The 20623-nt window shown below is 35.2% G+C and overlaps 1 protein-coding gene across 4 annotated transcripts in view; it reads right to left on the bottom strand.

Moving 5' to 3' along the window:
* The window catches only part of NT5C3A (5'-nucleotidase, cytosolic IIIA), a 52927-nt gene that overhangs the window by 1210 nt on the left and 31094 nt on the right, over nt 1-20623 (bottom strand). The window contains exons 1-10 of one of the 4 annotated variants that reach the window (XM_025929769.2): nt 19307-19439; nt 18489-18584; nt 14701-14755; nt 8576-8674; nt 6140-6209; nt 5229-5275; nt 4181-4266; nt 2721-2810; nt 953-1115; nt 77-277 (exon numbers count right to left, since the gene is read on the bottom strand). In XM_025929769.2, the coding sequence (XP_025785554.1) occupies nt 77-277; nt 953-1115; nt 2721-2810; nt 4181-4266; nt 5229-5275; nt 6140-6209; nt 8576-8674; nt 14701-14736 (792 nt within the window). In that variant the 5' untranslated portion in view covers nt 14737-14755; nt 18489-18584; nt 19307-19439. Of the gene's footprint in view, nt 1-76; nt 278-952; nt 1116-2720; nt 2811-4180; nt 4267-5228; nt 5276-6139; nt 6210-8575; nt 8675-14700; nt 14756-18488; nt 18585-19306; nt 19440-20623 lie in introns of those variants that run through there. The other 3 variants (XM_025929770.2, XM_086693013.1, XM_025929768.2) reach the window with 3 other exon arrangements.

Raw genomic sequence — 20623 nt, 5'->3', positions numbered from 1 at the left:
TTAGTAACAATTGCCTATTAAGTTCCATCCTTATTTTTTCTTATAAGAAAATTAAATGACAGACCTGTATACTTACTCTATCATTTAGATATCCAATTTTCAGGATGTGTTCAACATTGGCTACTCCATCTGCCATTCTTATATCTCCTTGGGAATCTCCCAGCAGAATTATATTGCTATTATCTTTTAGCCGATTGAAATAGTCTGTGTTCTTCAAGGCACCATCATGTTTGTTAAATACATGAATTAGTTCGCCTTTAAATCCTTTGAGCACCCCCTATAAAAACATAAATCCTTTGAAACAGTAGGTTCCAAACTGCAAATTCTGTTTGTTCTATTTTCACATTCATGATAGGTAAGAAGGGCTCTAAGAAGTTAATGACTTTCTAGAGAGTACTTTAAATGTTAAACACAGTGAGCTGAACATCCAATTTAACTTTTCATTTGTTTCCTAACCAGAGGTCCCATTTTAAGTACTTCACAATATATTGTCTTGAATTGAAAAATTTATTCAAATAAAGTCAGTTCTAATTTACTTCTTTTGTTCCACCTATGGGTATTAAGTCTTCAGAGTTGCTGCACTGAGTTACATTAAAAGAACTTTTCCTAATTTTAATATTAGTCTATAGGTTGGGAAACAAAAGTTTAAGAAAGGCATATTATTTTTAAAACATGGATACAGATAGAACACTGGGAGATGAGCCCCACAGTAGGCCTATTGACCTGACCTAATTTAATATACGTTATATATTATATATGTTTTATATATATATATGTATATATAAAGTAATATACCTTAAATAATAAAAACCAACTGCATTTGCATGATTAAAATATATTCAGATTTTAAAAGTAATTATGAAGAAAAATTACTTATGAAGAAAATAATTATGAAGAATTATTTAGAATGATATATTCAGATTTAAAAAGTAATTATGAAAAATGTTCTTACATTGTCATCAAAATCCATGAAATTGGACACTACTGTGATGTTTGGGTGATAAACGCCAGCTTGATGGATCACCTCCTCTAGTATATCACCGATACCAGCCGAAAATATGAACACAGGGATACCGTATTGTTGGAGCTTATCAAAGAAATTCTCATACCCTTCCCTGCAAGATGGAGGTAGGAATTGATTGTTAAAAAGCAAGACATAGATATATATCCTTTCACCTAGAAATGAAAAAAGCAAAACATTTCTACCTAATTCCATGGCCCATTTATATTCCCTTTCCAGAATCCTGCCTCAGAGCAGGGTTACTGATGTATATGACAATTTTAGTACAAGTTTTTCCAAATAGTTCACTCTTTGCCTTGCTTTTAATAAATTCTAATAATACAAATTAGATGATTTTAGACTCTCATTAAATATGGACATAAGCCTACAGTTCACAATGTATACCATTTAACAGCAAATAATTAACCACAACTGGAAAAAAGCACACCCTGGAAAACCCATTGAGAAATGGGCTGAAACACTTCCCGCTTGCCATCCTGCTCAACTATTTCCTCTCAGGAAAGCGGAGGGGCAGGAACTGAATGTATTCTCTTTACAACTGGCATCTCTCCTGCTTAAGGCGTGGCTGTAGGTAATGTTTTTAACTTATTAATCTAAGTTTCTTCCCTTACTCTTCCTGGGCTATATGTTAAGCTGCCTACAAAGGAATGAAATGCTTACTAGCTGTCTTCACACTCTTTCCGACATTTAATACCTTCCTCCTTAGAGGTAGATCACCTTAGAGGCATGCCTGGGTGGCTCAGTTAGTCGGTTGAACATCCTGAGCACCTGACTCTTATTTTCAGCTCAGGTCATGATCTCACAGTTTAAGGGATGGAGCTTTGCAAGGGCTCCATGCTGACAGCACAGAGCCTGCTTGGGATTCTGTCTGTCTGTCTCTCTCTCTCTCTCTGCCCCCTCCCCACTTGACTGTGTGCGCACCCTCTCTCTCAAAATAAATAACTGACAAAAAAAGTAGGTCACCTTAAAATGTAGGTCATTAAAAAACGAAACAAAAAAACCCCCACGACATCATCATATTTACCTAATAAGTTGAAAATTTTTAGAGGTGGTAAACAGTATTGAAAAGAAGCTTAAAAATGTTTCTATCTCATGTAATACAAATATTTTTATCATTTGCTAAATCATGTTCACCTTTCCTAGAGATAGTTTTCAAGGAAATTTGAGAATTCAGAAAGTAGATTCATATAACTTTATAAACAGGGTATGAGCAAAAAATTTCTTTTCAACTTGATTTATAAATGTTCCTTTTATATTTTATGTCTTTCAAAAGAATTTTGCTAAAAAACTCTACAATGGTCCTGGTTTCATAAATTTCTAAGTTAGTCTTAAAAAAAATATTTTTGAAGTATTTTTTATTTAAGTAATCTCTACACCCAACAGGGGGCTTGAACTCACAACCCCAAGATCAGGAGTCGCACATTCTTCCCACTGAGCCAGCCAGGCACCCCAAGTCTTGAAATTTTTAATGTAGAGAAAGGAAATGTAGATTAGAACTTAAATCTCCTAAGGCTCTTACTTCCTACACCAAGATCTAATATATCATTCTAAATTCCCCATCTTATCATTATTTTGTGATAGGTGGCATATTTTGGCTACATTTTTATAAGTAATATAGATTATTTTAATATAAATATACACTTGAGTACATATGTAAGTCTGTAGACAGTTAACAGCAAAAAACACTCTAGAAACTTACTTGAGCATAACATCAGATTCTGCCACGATTTCTTTAAGTTTAGCTTTTGGTAAAGCCTGTTCAATAAGCAAGCCATGTGCTTTAGTATACCTGGAGTTCATGACCAAAGAAAAAGAATATTGATTAAACCAAATCAAAACCATCATCTTTATTAAAAGGCATTTTTCAGTGACAGATAATGCAGTATTTCATTCATCATATTCTGGACTTAAATTTTAGAAATTTAAATTCATCACTAATAAGCATATACCTTATGGTTCTCAAATCAATATACCAATATACTGTATTTCCCAGTTCGCCCCAAAGTTTTAGTTTAAATGTGTTAATAAGACAATGAAAAGCTACTACGTGTACACCTTTCCTTAGTCTTCAAATAACTAAATCCAACTGAGAGAGGCATTCTCCAATTATGAGAATTAGTGCAAAGCCATTTGTTTCACCTCTTTGTAGTCTAAATTGTTGTGAAATGCCTCAGTACTAAAGATGCTCTCTAGCACACAAGAGAGAAAACCCTTGTTTTGACAAGTTTGATAAACACATGATTTAAAATTATATCAAAGTACCTATAATCAAAGCATCTCCATAACAGGCCTTTAGAACCTCTCCACCTGATACCCAGTATCATCGTGCAATATTCCTAAGGGACCCCCCCACTCTGGATCAGCTCCCATCACGTTGGTGAGCTCATTCTTCCAGGGAAGCTTATATCATTGCTAGAAAATTCTAATTACTAGGTAGTCCTTTCTTTCATCAGGCTGAAATTGGTCTTCTTAAACCTTCTAAGTCTGCTTGCAGTTCTGCTTCCACAGAGGTCCAACTTTTCAACATTTTGTACCATAAACATTGATTAAGTGTACAAGGCATTCAGTTTAGGTCATAGGATAATGAAGATAAAGAACATCACTCCTGTCCTCTTAAGATTCAAAAACCACAGTTGTTGCTTCTCAAATCACAGCTTTCTCTCTTCAGTGAAATCTTTCCCAAATGGGATGGCTCCAGTTCCTGTGATTTTCTTAGTGGACCCATCTGACACACTCGAAGTTTGTCAACATTTCTCTTAACAGCATTCTCTCAGGACTCAACACAATGCTTTCTGTGTGGTCAGCTTGGAAGGCTCCATTTCCATGAACACAGCCAACATCAAGAGGCCCATTTCTTACCAACTATGTCACCTGCTGGCTCCAAATGAGTTCAGAGTCAATTGAAATCCCAATTCTTTTTCTTTACACATGCAGCCCACATTTTGTCCATTAAAAAACAAACAAACAGAACAAAGCAAATTCTACACTGAGTGATTAGAAAATCAGGTTCATTTTGTTGTATTTATTCACTGCTATAACTCCTTAGATAATTTATGAATCTATTAATATACAGCATAGGGAAAAAAATAAGCCATTAGTTGTAACTGCAGTGTTATGTTATTATATTTTTAACCCTCCCCTTACCCGATACATACTTACCATTCTACCATATAGGGGTACTTCTCTTCCATGGTAAGAACAGGATCAATTTCAATAGCATAATATTTTTCCTTTAGTTGCATTAACTAGAAACAAATGAATAACTTAATTATGAAGATGACAGAGTTGTCATTAAATTGCATAGTTTTATAGAAAGCAAAACAATGTCAACAAATGTTTGCCATAAATGGCTGTTAAAGATTAGATCACGAGTACTTAGCTAATATATATATCAACTGAGGAGATCTTTGTTGACCTTGGTATACATGTAACAAAATGTACCTGCAAAAAACTACCTTTCTTTTTTTAAGTACTTTCAGGTCAGCAATTCAGTGAAATCGACTAATAATCAAATTATTACTACAAAAAAGCTTCTGTTCTCATATCAAAGTATTAAATTTGATTCACACCTGCAGTCCTATTTTGTTAACACAGATACAGATAGACACATACTCAAGGAAAGCAGAGGACTGAGGCAGTTTCCTGATTAATTTAAAGGAGCAAAACTGGGGTGCCTGGGTGGCTCAGTTGGTTAAGCATCTGACTCTTTATTTTGGCTCAGGACATGATTTCACATTTTGTGGGACCAAGCCCCACATTGGGCTCTGTGCTCACAGTGAGGAGTCTGCTTGGGATTCTCTCTCTCTCTCTCTCTCTCTCTCTGTCTTTCCCCTTCTCTCTCTTTCTCTCTCTCAAAATAAATAAATAAACTTAAAAAAATAAATAAAGGAGCAATATCTACACAAAATCAAAGTACTTTTGTTTTAATGTACACTTAATGTAAGGACATCAGAATATTTTGATAATCAACTAAAAGTTTCTCATGTTAATTTTATTGTCTTTGTTAAAAAGTTAATTTTTTCTTTAAAATAATGTTGAGTATGTATAATCCACACAATAAAACTAATATTTATTCAGTGTTTACTATGTGCCAGGTACGGTGATAAGCACTTTATATCCATTGTTTGTGTGAATGAACCTGAAGAACTTCTCAGGCAAAAAGGCTAATGAAGTCTTTGAGTAACTCTGGATTACTGTTAGTGTTTACCTTTTTCCGACATTCATCTGTAACCAGCTTACTGTTGTCAATGACATCTGAAGAGTGAAAGCAAACTAGCATTAAAAGAAATATTCTGATTGATGCTACCACTACTTTAAATAACTCACTACTTTTAAGTTTAAATGCCAAGTCCACTAGCATGGTCATTACAACTTCTGGTCTTAGTGCTATGGTACAAGTGACATTGCTAGAGAATCTGATGGCTTTAAAATCCAAACAGTGACATTGCTAGAGGATCCAATGGCTTTAAAATCCAAACCTTGGATCTAAAGCTTTTTTCCTACATTTAGAAGGACTTCATTAAAAATTTTCCAAGAATCGGTGGGCCAAAGGGTATGATTTCTAGTGGTTTTAATATAAATTATCAAAACAATTTCTCAAACTACACATGCAGCGCCAATAAATGAGAGGACTTGTATCACTGCTTGTCAGGTTGAAGAGGATTATTTTTAACACTGACTGCCAAGTTTGGAAAACACACAACTTGATATTTATTTAGTCACTCTTTTACTTAATTTATAAATCAACACTGCAAAAATTCAGTGACATTCTTAGAAAACAGTAGTTGATAAAAATGCTATTTCTAAGAAATATTAGGTTAATCCAAAGTTTAAAGTCCATTTAAATATTTGTTGATTAAATAATGAACAGACCACATTTGGAGAAAAATTTCAGAAGTCTTCATTCCTTTTGTAACCAAAACCATACGTGATAATACCCATTTATATAACATGGGGGAAAACAAACCCTCGAAATATAAGAAGAAAAAGGCAGGTCCTCTTATTTTCAACGTCCAAAAAGAAGAGCAAACCGCAGTCAATCTCATAGATAATACAGATAAGAGTGGATCTGAAAACGGAATCACTTTCATGAAATTTGTTTATGAACGCCACACTTACAATGACATGTTGGGCATCTTTTGCCTTCATAGGAAAATCTACTCAGTGTCATATCAAAGTCTGTTATTATCTGTAAAAAAAAAAGGGGGGAAAGGCATTATGGAAAATACAGCCACCAAGGCTAGACATGTACTGCACTTAGAGGCATGGGACTGTGCTCAGTCCCTAACATCCACTATTGGTTATTCGCTGCATTCTGCTTTCTACTGCAGCTCTTGATCAAGAATAGCAGCCCCATCACCTGCAAACTCAGATCCCTGTACTGATTAACCAGTTTTATTTGGTGGCAATGCCAGGGCACTGAAGGTATTGCCGTGCAGTTAAGTCCTGGGAGCTATCTTAACCACAAAGTGATACCTCCAGTGCTCTAGCATTGTCATCAAATAAAATCTGATTAATTGGTAGGGAAATCTTCAGTTACAGGTGATTGGGCTACTGTTCTTGATAGAGATAGAATGTTGCAAAATTTCAAACTACTTAGTCAATGTACAAAAATGCAGTGGAAGCAATTAAATTATATGAGGCTCTCAACTAAAAAGAAGGACATCCTATCATACTATACAACATGGATGAACCTTGAGGGGACATTATGCTAAGTGAAATAAGCCACTTACAGAAGGACAAATACTGCATGATTCCACTTATGTGAGGTATGTAAATTAGTCAAACTCATAGAAGTGGAAAATAGAATGGTGGCTGTCAGTGGCTGGTGGGGGAGGGGTGTGGGGAGGGAAAGAAATGAGGAATTGTTGTCCTGTGGGGATTGAGTTTTAGTCATGCAGGATGAGGAGATTTGAGAGATCTGCTGTACAACAATATACATAGAGTTAACAATACTGTACTGAACACTTAAACGTTTATTGAGAGAACAGATTTCATATAATGTGTTTTACCATAATAAAAAGCATATACTATTTGTGCAAAATAAGTAAATAAATAAATAAATGATATGAAGTTCTTAGTTATTGATACTATCACATTTTTTATTTAACTTGCTATGTAGTTAAAGCATACCAATGAATGAATGATACTGATACATGGAGACAGTTTACCAGCTCTTGAAACTTAGGTGACTGGGTTAAATACTTTTTCAGAAGTGTTTTAAAAAGGGAAAAATTTTGGGGGGAGCACCTGGGTGGCTGTTGGCTGAGCATCCAACTCTTGATTTTGGCTCAGGTCATGATATCACAGTTTGTGAGATCAAGCCCCGGCTCTGTGCTGACAGCGTGGAGACTACTTGGGATTCTCTCTCTCCTTCTCTCTCTGCCCCTTCTCTGCACACCCCTTCTCTCCCTCCATCTCAAAATAAACAAACAAACAAACAAACAAACATTTCAAAAAAAGAGAGAGAGAATGAGGGGCCCCTGGGTGTCTCAGTCAGTGGAGCATCCGACTTTGGCTCAGGTCATGATCTCATGGTTCGTGGGTTCGAGTCCTGGGTCGGGCTCTGTGCTGACAGCTCAGAGCCTGGAGCCTGCTTCTGATTCTGTGTCTCCCTCTTTCTCTGCCCCTTCCCCACTCACATTCTCTCTCTCTCTCTCTCTCTCTCAAAAATAAGCATTAATAAGTTTTTTCAAAGAATTAAAAAAATCAGTTATTCACTAATAAAGTTACATCTTAATTTGAACTTGATTTGAAATTTGAGTATTATTCTTTTTTTTTTAATTTTTTTAATGTTTATTTATTTTTGAGACAGGGAGAGACAGAGCATGAACGGGGGAGGGTCAGAGAGAGAGGGAGACACAGAATCTGAAACAGACTCCAGGCTCTGAGCTGTCAGCACAGAGCCCGACGCGGGGCTCGAACTCACAGACCACAAGATCATGACCTGAGCCGAAGTCAGGCGCTTACCGACTTGAGCCACCCAGGCGCCCCTTGAGTATTATTCTTACAATGGTTTGAAACTGAAGTGCCTGGGTGGCTCAGTCGGTTAAACATTCTGACTTTTGATACCGGCTCAGGTCATGATCTCACAGTTCGTGAGACAGAGCCGTGCATGGGGCTCTGCACTAATAGCGATGAGCCTGCTTGACACTCTCTCTCTCCCTCTTCTCAAAATAAATACACATTATTTAAAAAAAAAATGTTTTTTAATATTTACTTAGTTTTGCGAGAGAGGGAGAGAGAGTGAGATGGAGTGTGAGAAGGGAAGGGGCAGAGAGAGAGGGGGACACAGAATCCAAAGGGGGCTCCAGGCTCTGAGCTGTCAGCACAGAGCCTGCTTCAGATCCTCTGTCTCCATCTCTCGGCCCCCCTCCTGCTTGGGCTCTCCCCCAAAATAAATAAATATTTTTAAAAAATGGCTTAATACTTTTGCACAGCATTAATTAGCTTAGTACTTAGTATTACCCAGATTTTAGCAAAACGAGATGAACGCGTGTGCCTGAACATTAAAAATAAAGGTTTAATAGTAAAGACTTCTTGATAATTATTCACCTGAAGTTTGGCAGCTCCTCCCTTAATAAGACCGCAGATAATTTCTTCTACTCTTGCCGGGTTCTTGATTCGAACTGAACTTCTCTGGAATTCTGGCATCTAAAAAATTAAAAGAAGTTAATTAACTACTTTTAATTCCCCTTTTCCCAGGTTCTTTTGATACCAAGCAGAAGCTTATATTAAGATATAAAAACGGTGAGGCACTATTAAAAAAAAAAAAAAAGCAAACCATCATATCAAATTACCATTTATACACACAAAATTTTTTGAAGCACATCAACAGTTTCCATCTGGAAGATTAAAACAAAATTATGTTTGTCAGAAAGTGTAATCCTTCTAATTATAAAAGTTGTGCATGGTTACCACAGAAATAACAGAAAAATATAAAAAAGAAAATAAACATTGGAATTCTACGACCTGAAGATAAGCTAGTAAACATTTAAATATATTTTTCATTATTTTCTTTGATTACAAACATGCGTGTATATGCACAGTTTATGTCATTCTCATATACTTTTGCATCTGGCTTCTTAAAATTAATATTATTTCATAAACAGCTATAAAAATGTTTTTCACAGAGTTGATTAATCAAACTAAAATTCCAGAATGGAATGGAGACTATCTGAACTTTGTGATAGTTTTCTTATAAGATCTTTCTGCTTAAGATTCAGCTTCTATTTATATTTACATTAAAAAAATCTTAGCAGAAAGGTAACAAATGTTAAAGTATTATTGTCCTCAAGTGTACCTTTGTATAGGTAACTAAAATATTTTTAAAATATATTTAACTTGAAAAGGTGCTTCAATATCTTTGTGCCTTTACTGTGCTAAATCCTAAATAATTTCATTGTTCTTGGCCTAAATTTTACAAAGTATTTATTTCAAGTTAAGACAACTACTAAAAGGTATGAGACCACCAGCAGGAGACTCTTGATCTTGGTGTCGAGAGTTCAAGACCTATGTTGGGTGTGGAGCCTACTTAAAAAAAAATATATATTAGACCACCTGGGCTTAGGTTGCTACTAAGCGGTTTATTAAGGATTTAGTGTTGCTCAACAATGTAACATTAATTATTATTTCTTTTTTCTACCCTATCACAGGGAGAATGAAACTGACCAGAGTAAAACGTACAAGCACAGTGCTCTTACAGCACATGTATAAGAAGATGCAGGGTGTGTGTGTGTGTGTGGGGGGGGTGGGGGTGGGGGGTTGCGGTTATGGGGCAGTTAATAGCTCCACGGTATGAAAAGATAGTAAGAGAACCTCAAATCAAGGTTCCATACTGGGTTGTATCCAGTAACCTTTATTTACTTCATATGCTATTATTCTGGGTATGTTACCATCAATAGTAGCATATTTCATGTGTATCACAGATATGGTCATAAAAAATTCCCTAGACCTTACATCTCTGCTCCAAGAGCATGTGACCAGTTAAGTTTCTCAGGTCCTCTGCTCTCTCTACATAATGACCAAAATTAGAAAATCAGAAAAGGCTAAAATGTTTTCCTAAGACTGAAAGATAAATGCAGAAGTGCACAGGAAAGAGAAATGCTAACATTAACACTTTTTTCCACTAATGAAAGATCCTACAATATGCTTAATTTTAAAAATCCATATTTAGGGGCGCCTGGGTGGCTCAGTCGGTAAGGCGTCCGACTTCCGCTTAGGTCATGATGTTGTGGTTTGTGAGTTTGAGCCCCACGTCAGGCTCTGTGCTGACAGCTCAGAGCCTGGAGCCTGCTTCAGATTCTGTGTCTCCCCCCTCTCTCTGCCCCTCCTATGCACATGCTGTCTCTCTGTGTCTTTCAATAATAAATAAATGTTAAAAAAATTTTTTTAAAGCCATATTTAAATAGAATAGGATAACCTGCAATGCAACTAACCTACATACTGAGATTCTTCAACTTAATTGTACGTTAAAGGTGTCAACAGAATAAAGGTTACCTAAATATTCATTTTATAGTGATTTTTCAATAGATGAGAAAAGCAAATAGGCATTTATTCCTATATTCCTTTTCTTCATTTGTTAATCATTTAATTTGCTTAACAAATATTTACCTGTATCTACTTTGTGTCAGACACTAGATGTCAGAGATATGATGATCAACAGTACTTACAACGCTATTGCTTTCCCGCTGAGTTTTAGAAACTGTTGCTGTTTTGGAACATCACTTCTGTAGCTCCCTTACAAATACCTCAACTAGTATGTTCATTTCCTAACAACTAAATTCTGCTCTTACATCTGCCTTAACTGGCAGATGTGTAGTAGTCAGCCCATGTTTGACTTAATAACTAACCCATTACTGAAAACAACAGAAGATATGAAAGCAACAGCAGATATATGCCACTAACTATATTCTCACCAAGAGAATTAAACATTTCGGTGTGTCCATACTGACAAAGATGTCCTGTCTCATGCAAATCACATTCTACAATACATTAATTAAAAAAAACACATTTTTTTCCAATAGGATAGTATAACCTGTTTCAGATAACGGATAGGAAAAAAGTACCAAGGCTACTTCAAAGTAAGCCCGTTTCTGCCAGGTTAAAAACTATTACAGAGACAACCAGAGGATGGAGGCATTGATATCCCTGCTTCTGTGCAACACAAAAACATTCATTTTCAGATAAATAAGTAGGAAATACCCAAATAACACCAAGGTGAAATCACAGTGATGAAAACAGACGAAAGAGCAGCAACTTTCTCCAAAGAACACAATAGGAAAGAGGGTATAAGTGTAAGAAATTTTAAAATGATAATTACGTCTCTGCTTTGGGTTATATGGCAATAATACCTACATCCCTCCCTCCCACTTCCACGATACACATATAATGTCACCAAAGTATATCATAAATATCTCTCAGGAACTGGAGATACTGTGCATTTTACTCAAATATTTTAGAATTCTACCTAAGAAATATAATTTTAAAATACTATATGAAATGTGTCAAAGAATATCAGAATACCAGAACATTAAGAAGTATACTGCAGGAATATACATTCATCATACATCACACACTTTTGGTACCTCCTCAAATCCCTTCCATATTCCTCTTGGACAAAAACACACCTATTTGGTAGCACTTAAAATAATGATACTTCAAGTTTGAAAGGCGAGTTATTTTGAATTGTCTGAAAACTTTTCAACTTAATTTTATGGAAAATAAATAAGTGGCTAAAAATGTCCATTACTTACAAACAAAAGAAAATAAATTAATTTCATAAGGCCATAATGTAAAATGCTGAAAGAGTAAAGTTTTCCTGACAAGAATCAGGGCATTTTGGTTGACTGGAGCCAAATCTGAATCAATCCTAAAGATGACCTCACAAAAACCTAAAATACATGTATTCTGGCTGATCTTTAATAAAATGTATTTGTACAGATGAAATGATCTCCTAATCATTAGTCTACTTCCTTACTCAAAAAAGCAGTGATTTCTAAAGAAGTTGATTTCAAAGCTATACAGTTTTATTCACAACTCTACAGAAATATTTGATTTGATATTATCTTTATCTTGCAGATACACTGAGACAAGATATAACAGAGATCTACATGGTATAGTTACAAAAGTGTCCTAATTTTACCTGTATTTTCTGAAAATGGCCCAATAAAAATTAGTTTAAATGACTTAAAGATCTCTGTCCAAAGTTCTCAGGGGAAATATTTTTTGTTTTCCAGTGTTCATATTGGGTACAAGCAAAAGATTTCATTACTACATTGATACAAAGGAGGGGGCACTACAATTTTCATGTAGCTACATAGAAAGTTTAGATCCAAAGTCACCTATTCAGACTGGTACATTCACCCTCATACATAGATGACTCTATGATTTATTTGGAAGATTATGCATTACTAAATTACAGTGATAGCCATCTCCCCCTGCCTACCATATATTTGGCCTGTCTCTATATTAAGGGAGGGTAGGCCAAATTCTTTGATTCATTCACCATTTAATCATTAAGTACAAGGCAGCTCTGTAAGAAATACAAAAATTTTAGTAAGATAAACATTTTATGCTCCAAGTGCATGTTCTCTAACATGGTCTGTAATACAGGAGCCCAAATAAGAAATCCACTGCCCAGATGTCCAGATAAAATGCAAGAGGAACAGAAGTCACTGAGATTATTTCCGCTGGGGCCAAAAGAAGAACCAACTGAGCTAGGCTTTCAAACAGAAGCAGGACTTGTATATGCTGAGATCAAGAGTCAAAGTGGAGGGTCTAATGTGGGAAAAAGATAAATAGCTCTCTTTGTTTAGAAGTTTAGTGTACATGGAGGTGTGTGTGTGTGTATGTGTGTGTGTGTGTGTGTGTGTGTGTGTGTGTGTGTGTGTGTGAAGTATGGAAAGAGATTTGGAGCCAGATCATAAGAAGTTAAGAATAACATCCAAAGGAGCTGTCAACCTAAAAGACGTTACCAACATTTTTAGAAAAGCAAAACCAAAGGTAAAAACTGTGCAAATTAATGCAATGAAAAGTAAAAAGTAAATAAATATGTACCTGTTTTGGGGGCTTGTTTTCCTTCAACAGTCTCTTTGTGGGTTGACTACAGTGCTACTTCCAAAGAAGACACGCTAGAGGGTTTTGGACCCAGGTAACAACACATTATACGGTAGGACATTCCTACATCACTATTATTCATTTTGGTTAAAAAACATCAACTCAAGCAAAAAAAAAAAAAAGTTGGGACTGACTTAATTCTACATATCATAAACATTCAATAGCAAAGAATCAAATGCTAACCAGGCAATGGAAGGAAAGACCATGCTGAATGATGTATCTGGCTGAACCAATCAAAACTGCCCATGTTGGACTATTCAACATACAAAAGCACAGCAATTTCATATGTTCTATCCTAATGGCAATAACTACACCGATGGCAGCTTAATCAGTACTTTGAGGCAGCCTTCCCTTCGTGTTGCACGCTGGATGAGGACAGCTAAGCTGAACACAGAGATTTATTAATTGTGACACAAAGCTGTTTGCATGCTAAGTCATGTTCTGGTTTACAGACTCAAATGAAAAAAAAAAAAGAAAGAGGAAGAAAAAAATAGAGAAGAGGAAGAAGGACAACAAAACAGAAAAGAAAATAGAAGGTGATCGTGGGACAGTTGTCCTCTTTAAAAGAGAGGGGGAAATTTTTATTTTTAGGATTTTACCATGGTGAATATGCAAAAGATATAATTTTTTCCACACATGCAAATAAATGCTACTTACATAGTTAATTAACATTTACTGAGTGCTTACTTTGTGCTATTAGGCACTTTACATACTTTTCCATTAAATATAAATAAGAACATTTCATTTATAAGATGAATATGGTCTAAAAATCCAATGTATGCTACAGTGACTATAGTTTATAACACTCTATTGTATAACTAAAATTTGCTAAGAGTAGAACTTCAATGTTCTCCTCCCCACTCCCCAAAAAGGTAAATATGTGAGGTGATAGATGTATTAACGAGATGGGTTCACAATGTATATCAGATCTCAAATCATCACATTGTATACTTTAAATATCTCACAATTATATATGTCTATTGTATCTCAATAAAGCTGGGAAAGAATATGAATAAATCAACAAGAGTTTGGTGGTTTCATACCATTTCTTAAAGGTGAGACTGTTGCCCTCATTCAAGGGTATCACAGCTCTTATGGACTACATTAAGATCTGAAGCCAGCTCTGACTCCAAAACCTTTATTTTTTCTTCCTTTTCCTAATGTCTACAATGCAATGAACTCTACTGTGACACAAGAAGTTTTTTTTTTTTAATTTAAACATTTGTTGTTTTAATTCAGATGCTGAATATACAACAACTCATGCTGTGTGATTTAAGTGTGTTTTTGCTGAGCAAGGAAAATTTACAACAAAAAGGAATGGGGTAACCATTTCATATGCTGAGAAACACTACAATACACATTATATTTCAAGCAAAAATTTTTTCAAAGGTAAGGTGAAATTCAATTCAACAAATACTTGAGGTTCTATTGTGTGTGAAACATTGTGAAGGGAGATCTGGATAAAGTTACAGTCCCATAATTAATGATCTGGTTAGAGACAGAGGTAAAAGTGGTGAAGATTCACCATTAATAAATGGAACTGGGAATACTCAAATACCCACCATTTTCACATGCACAGCAGAGTCTTGATTAGGCATTTCTTGGTTATCCAATCTTCTGGATTTCCCCAGGTGATGTCACAGTAAAGGAGAGAGAAAAAAAGTACACGTGACATACATATATTTCAGGCTGTTCCTGCATGTTAATGACATAGTAAGGTGGTACTTTTGGTTTGATTTAAATACCAAGTTACTGAAGGCAACTTTTTTCCTTTCCTAAGAAGCTCAGCAAAGATTTTCTCTATCTCACAAAGGCTGGAGTTAAAAATCTGTATGAAAAATTTGTAGCTCTCCCATAAGGACTTATATAGTGTTAATGAGATTTGAATAAAGAGTTCAAGTGAAAGTCTACATTTGCAAGAAAATGCTTTATTACAAGAATATTTTACCAACATTGTCTCTACATAGAAAGATGAAGTTTGTGGGAAAATTATGCATTACTATTACTGAATCAATGAAGGAATATATGAATAGAACTTAAGGAGAAACATAATACACAAAAGTCAAGTTTATTTTTTAATTGTCCCATATTAAACTCTTTAATTTTGTGAAATGATGTGACTAATATCTGAGGTGTGTCTGAATCTAGCACAGTGTCTGGCCCAGAATAAGTATGTGATAGTGTTTGTTAACTGAATGATCATTTTACAGGTTTGGGTGGAATTTATACATATCAGTTTGTTAAACCAAAAAGAGTAGTTTTAAAAATATCTCTTAATAAAATAAAATACTTATCATTATTCTTTTTTTTTTTTTTTTTTTTTTTCATTTTTGCAGTATCACTCTTAGGGAAATTTACATACTTTTGTTCCTCAATGACTTTACTTTTACTTTAGGTAAGTAAAAATTTTTAACAAAAGCAGTACTTAAAAAGGCCAATGTTAAGGGCGCCTGGGTGGCTCAGTCAGTTGAGTGTCCGGCTCTTGGTTTTGGCGTAGGTCATGATCTCATGGTTCATGAGTTTGAGCCCCATGTTCAGCTCTGCGCTCTGACTGTGCAGAGCCTGCTTGGGATTCTCTCTCTTTGCCCCTCCCCCACTCACGCTCTCTCAAAATGAATAAAACTTAAAAAAAATTAAAAAGTAAATAAAAAGGGCAACTTTATCAAAAGGGGAAAAAACTTTTTTCTTAAAAGTTGGACATTATATATGTGTTCTTTATAATTAAAATTTATTGTAGCATTTTCTCAAATTCTAAAATTCATTCCTCCCCCTTTCATTTTAAATGCATTAAATTAGGAAATGTCTTATAAAAAGGTATTTCCTGCCCCCCCCCCCCCCCCCACCGAAAGGCTGTTTGTAAGCTAATGGTTTTATGATTGGTGGCATCTTAGAGCTAAGTAAACAGTATTTCCAAATAGTAAGATACTTCCAATTTTTCACATCTGAAAAATAATGTACTATCTGCAGAAGTATCTATAACTCATAAAAGCTTTGATCACTACCCTGAAAATGTAATTGTAATGGTAGTTTGGGGGTTAGTAGTCTTTAGATGATCATAGTCAAACTGAAGTAACCCTTCCTTTCTGTCAATCCTCATAAACAAAGAAGATGTCATGGAAGTTGCCTGCAAATCTGTTTCTTCATTTATAGAAACTAAAGCATACAATATGCTTATGGTTTTCCTTTGATGTTTAATATTGAAAAGGAGTCTACATTTGTCTGAAAGCACTATTTAAAGTACAGTAGAGTTGGGGTGCCTGGGTGGCTCAGTCAGTTAAGCATCCAACTCTTGATTTCAGCTTAGGTCATGATCTCACGGTTCATTAGTTCAAGCGCCACATCGGGCTCCACACTAACAGTGTGGAGCCTGCTTGAGATCCTCTCTCTCTCTGCCCCTCCCCTGCTTGCACACATACTCTCTCTCTCAAAATAAACAAACATTAAAAAAAAAAAAATAAAGTACCGTAGAGTTTACAAAAACACCATGTACCCTGAAACATCTGAAAAACCCAAAGGAAAAGAGAAGTCAAGCAGTGCAGAATACATTTTAATATCTGGGAATCTCAGATGTTTTTGTTACAGAGCCAGGCAGCCCATTCCTCTTCACCACCCCACCCCCCAATTTTGCTCTTTTTGGAGCATTTATGTTTAGTAATAAAAGAAAAGGAAAAAAAAGCCAGTGTTATTTGAAAAAGTAACTGTCTTTCTCATGGTCTCTTCATATTTTATTAAAAAAAAACACAAACAGAAATTTGACAATGGCCAATTTTAGGACATATTTTTGATAAGTAAACCTAATAGTTTATGGATACCATGTAAATTTCAACTGAACATCCTTGCTCTCCCCAATTCTCACTGGCAATCTGACCAGAATGTATCCTTGTTCAGAGATAATATCACATAAAGTGATACTGTTGTCCTAATACAAAAATCACCCCATTGTTTCTATCATTACAAAAGTGTAAAGACTAAGGCATAAATGCCAGCATTCTGGCACTATTCTAAGGAAGACATTGAAAATTAGGGCAGGGTATTTTTAAACCAATAGGCTTGTAAGCCTATACTTGGTATATAATGTTCTGGCTTACTTTGCCAACAGTCATCTGTTGCAGATGCTTCAAGAGAAGAGCTGTTGGAAAAAACACATCAAGTGTAGAAGACATGTTCAAAAATAGAAAATACTACCCTGCAACTATGAACTCTCTTCACGGGAAGTTTTGAAGTTTCAAAGTCTTTGGAATTTTAAATGTGGACTGGAAAATGTGGAAATTGGAATAATTACTTTGTGTGCCTTCACTATGAGGTTAAGGTCTCTGCGCTAACAGTGTTTATTACAAAGAATCTGAAGCAAGAGGTAAGAACTTCGCTTGAATAGCACAAACTGGGTAACTGAATTAGCTATCATGGTTACTTCCTTCTGAGATCATTAACTTTACCTTGGAAAGATATTTACAAATCAATGACTGAAAATTTCTACATCTATATGAAAAAATTTACTTGCCTTTATACAAGTTTTAAAGTATCTGAAGGCAAACTGAATACTTTTTAAAGGCCTACTTGACTCTGTCTTACAGGAAAAGTGAACAAGATTAAATTCATTAACATTGGTTTAAAAAGTTGTGAGGCTGCTTTAATTGTGATACTTGCAGAAACATTTACACTATACAAGAATAAGGTAAAGAAAGTTTGAATGGGAAACTGCACACTACTTACATAAGATGCGTATGACTATAATATGGACAGGGTATCAATCAGCAACAGTACTAAATTTCCAAATGAATCCATTTTTGCTACACTTTTCCAGCAACCTGTATTACTTATGATATAGCTTACGTTTTTAATAATGACACTTTCTTAGGACACGGAATAAAACTGTAAGTTTATTATTTCAGTAGCATTGTACATCAGTTTCATGCAGCATTTAAATAATTCTCCCTAATTAGATTTTCAAGGCAGCAGTGAAAAAAATATACACAAACTAGAAAGTGAAACTTTCTCGATACAGACATAAAGCAAAAATGAAACTGAACATTCTCAGGTCTTTCCTAAGCCTGTTGGGAGAAAGAAAAAAGAAACGGAATAGGAAAAGGTGGGAAAGGAAGAGAAGGAGATAGAAGAAAAATAGATTTCAAAGGCTAGTTATTTAAAAATTGGGAATTTATACCAATTTCCTTAAATAGTAAAACTTGGCTTCTCGGTCAGACTTTTATGGACACTTAAGAAGATACACAATTTCAGAGCTTAGAATTTATTCATATATCCTCCCACCCCCACTGCCTTAATATCTAATAGCATTTTTCAAGAGGAATAAACCAAGGCACATGGAAATTAAGTAATTTATACTGATTACCCTAAGGGTACTCTGAGTTCTTCTGTCCTTGAATTTGTCCTAGAACAACAGCATAGGTGGTAAGCAATATCCAGGGATGCAGGGCTTGGATATACACTGCCAATAAAAACCAAGTAAATTGCTTTAAGAAATGGTATGCTGTATTACCTAATTTTCCCGATTAAAAAAAAGAAAAAAAACTATAAAAAATAAGGTAAATTCAATTATTTAAATCTAAGTTAACCATAACATTCTAGGCTTTTACACTAATATATGTTTGAATCTTAATTTTCAATATACAATTTGTTATAAACCTTAGAGATTGTGATCCAGCTTTTATCAATTCCTAAAACACACCAATATAATTACACTCCATGATATCTTGGCTAAAACTCACAGGCATGTAATAAAAATTATCTTTATTACTAGCCATAATAAATGCTTCCTAATCCTAGGGACACAGAGCATAGCAATCAGCAAAATTAAGTCACAGAGCAACTAAATGAACAACAAAATTGGATCTTACAATGTTTTTTTTTTTCCCCTTTGAGAAGAGATTTCTGAGGGTACTTTGCTTTTAGTTAACATTTATATGTGAAACAAGAAGCTCTTAAAATTAGATCCTATAAACTGTAATTTCTGAGACCCAAAGCACTGCAAGGTTATACATATTCATATCTTTGCAAATGTTAAAGTTTTGCATTATACTGCTTTATTCTATTTTTATTTCCTTAATTTGTATTTTTAAATGCCTGAAACTTCACCAAGATACTGAACCAAATAAAAGATAAAGTTAAACAAAAGAAACTCATTTGTTTCCATGAACTGTACACACTTACCCTGGAAGTAACCGGACCAGCTACACCAGCGAAAGAAAATTCTTCCTGTCTGAGAAGTACTAATATAGCACAAGGTGCAACTGAGGGCGGTTCCAAAAGCCTTGGCTAAGCTCTATGCAAAAACAGTCTTGTGACGCATTACTACACAGTGCTTTATTATGCTCTGGGTGACACTTGCTAGCTCTGAGCTAGTCCCCAGCCAGTCAACAGAAAATTATCAACTGAAATAATGTGACACTTAAGAGAAGGTAAATCTGTACTATTAGAGCTGGCAACTTGCTCTGCAAAGAAAAACAGAGCCTCCATATTAACACTTACAAATACTCCCTTCCTCATCCTGTTTTTTGGTTGCCAGTGTACTTGTGGTATATGCACTTTTATGTATGAAACTATAGTGCAACAGAAGGTAAAACAAAATAGGTTGTGGTTGCCAAGGACTGGGGGAGAGGAGAATGGGTAGCCACTGGCTCAATGAGTACAAAGTTTCAATTTGGAAAATGAAGAGTTCTGGAGATGGATGGTGGTGATGGTTGCACGACCTCAGTGTATTGAATGCCACTGAACTGTACACTTAAAAATAGTTAAAACAGACAGGGGCGCCTCGGTGGCTCAGTCAGTTAAGCATCCAACTTTGGCGCAGGTCGTGATCTCGTGGTCTGTGAGTTCAAGCCCTGTGTCCGGGCTCTCTGTGCTGACAGCTCAGAGCCTGGAGCCTGCTTCAGGTTCTGTCTCCCCCTCTGCCCCTGTCCTGCTCAGTCTTTGTCTCTCTCTCTCTCTCAAAAATAAGTAAACGTTAAAAATATTTAAAATAGTTAAAATAGTAAATTTGATGTTGTATTTTATCACAATTTTTAAAAGATTACCTCATTTAAGACACATGAAAAAATACATGATGCATTTAAGATACATGAAAAAATACATGATGCATTTAAGATACATGAAAAAATACATGATGCATGCTAAGTGGTCACTAGAATGTTATGAGCCTTTACTACAGGGCACTGGGATTTAAGTGATTTTTATTTTTATGTTTTTCTTCATATTGCCTACACGGCAAATTTTATCAAGACCATGCATGGATTTGCTAAAAAAAAATTTGAACACAATGAAAACTAAGTTTCATTGAAAATTTTGTTAAAAAATGGAAAAACATGCCTTTCCTGTTGGAAATAAGTGGTCAATCTTTTGTGAAGAAAAATATTTTTAACTTTTAAAGAGAACAAGTCTTGTTTTTAACTTGACTAGCAGGACTGCAATATGCTAATGCCATATGTCAGGGCCTCATAGATAAGTTATGCTTACCCCCGGGGAAGCTTT

Source organism: Puma concolor, chromosome A2 (genome assembly GCF_028749965.1).
Source record: "Puma concolor isolate L17-30 chromosome A2, mPumCon1.1.hap2, whole genome shotgun sequence".
In the NCBI taxonomy this organism is placed as follows: domain Eukaryota; kingdom Metazoa; phylum Chordata; class Mammalia; order Carnivora; family Felidae; genus Puma; species Puma concolor.
Note: the sequence above shows the minus strand (reverse complement) of the source record. Positions and strands in the feature narration are given on the sequence as shown.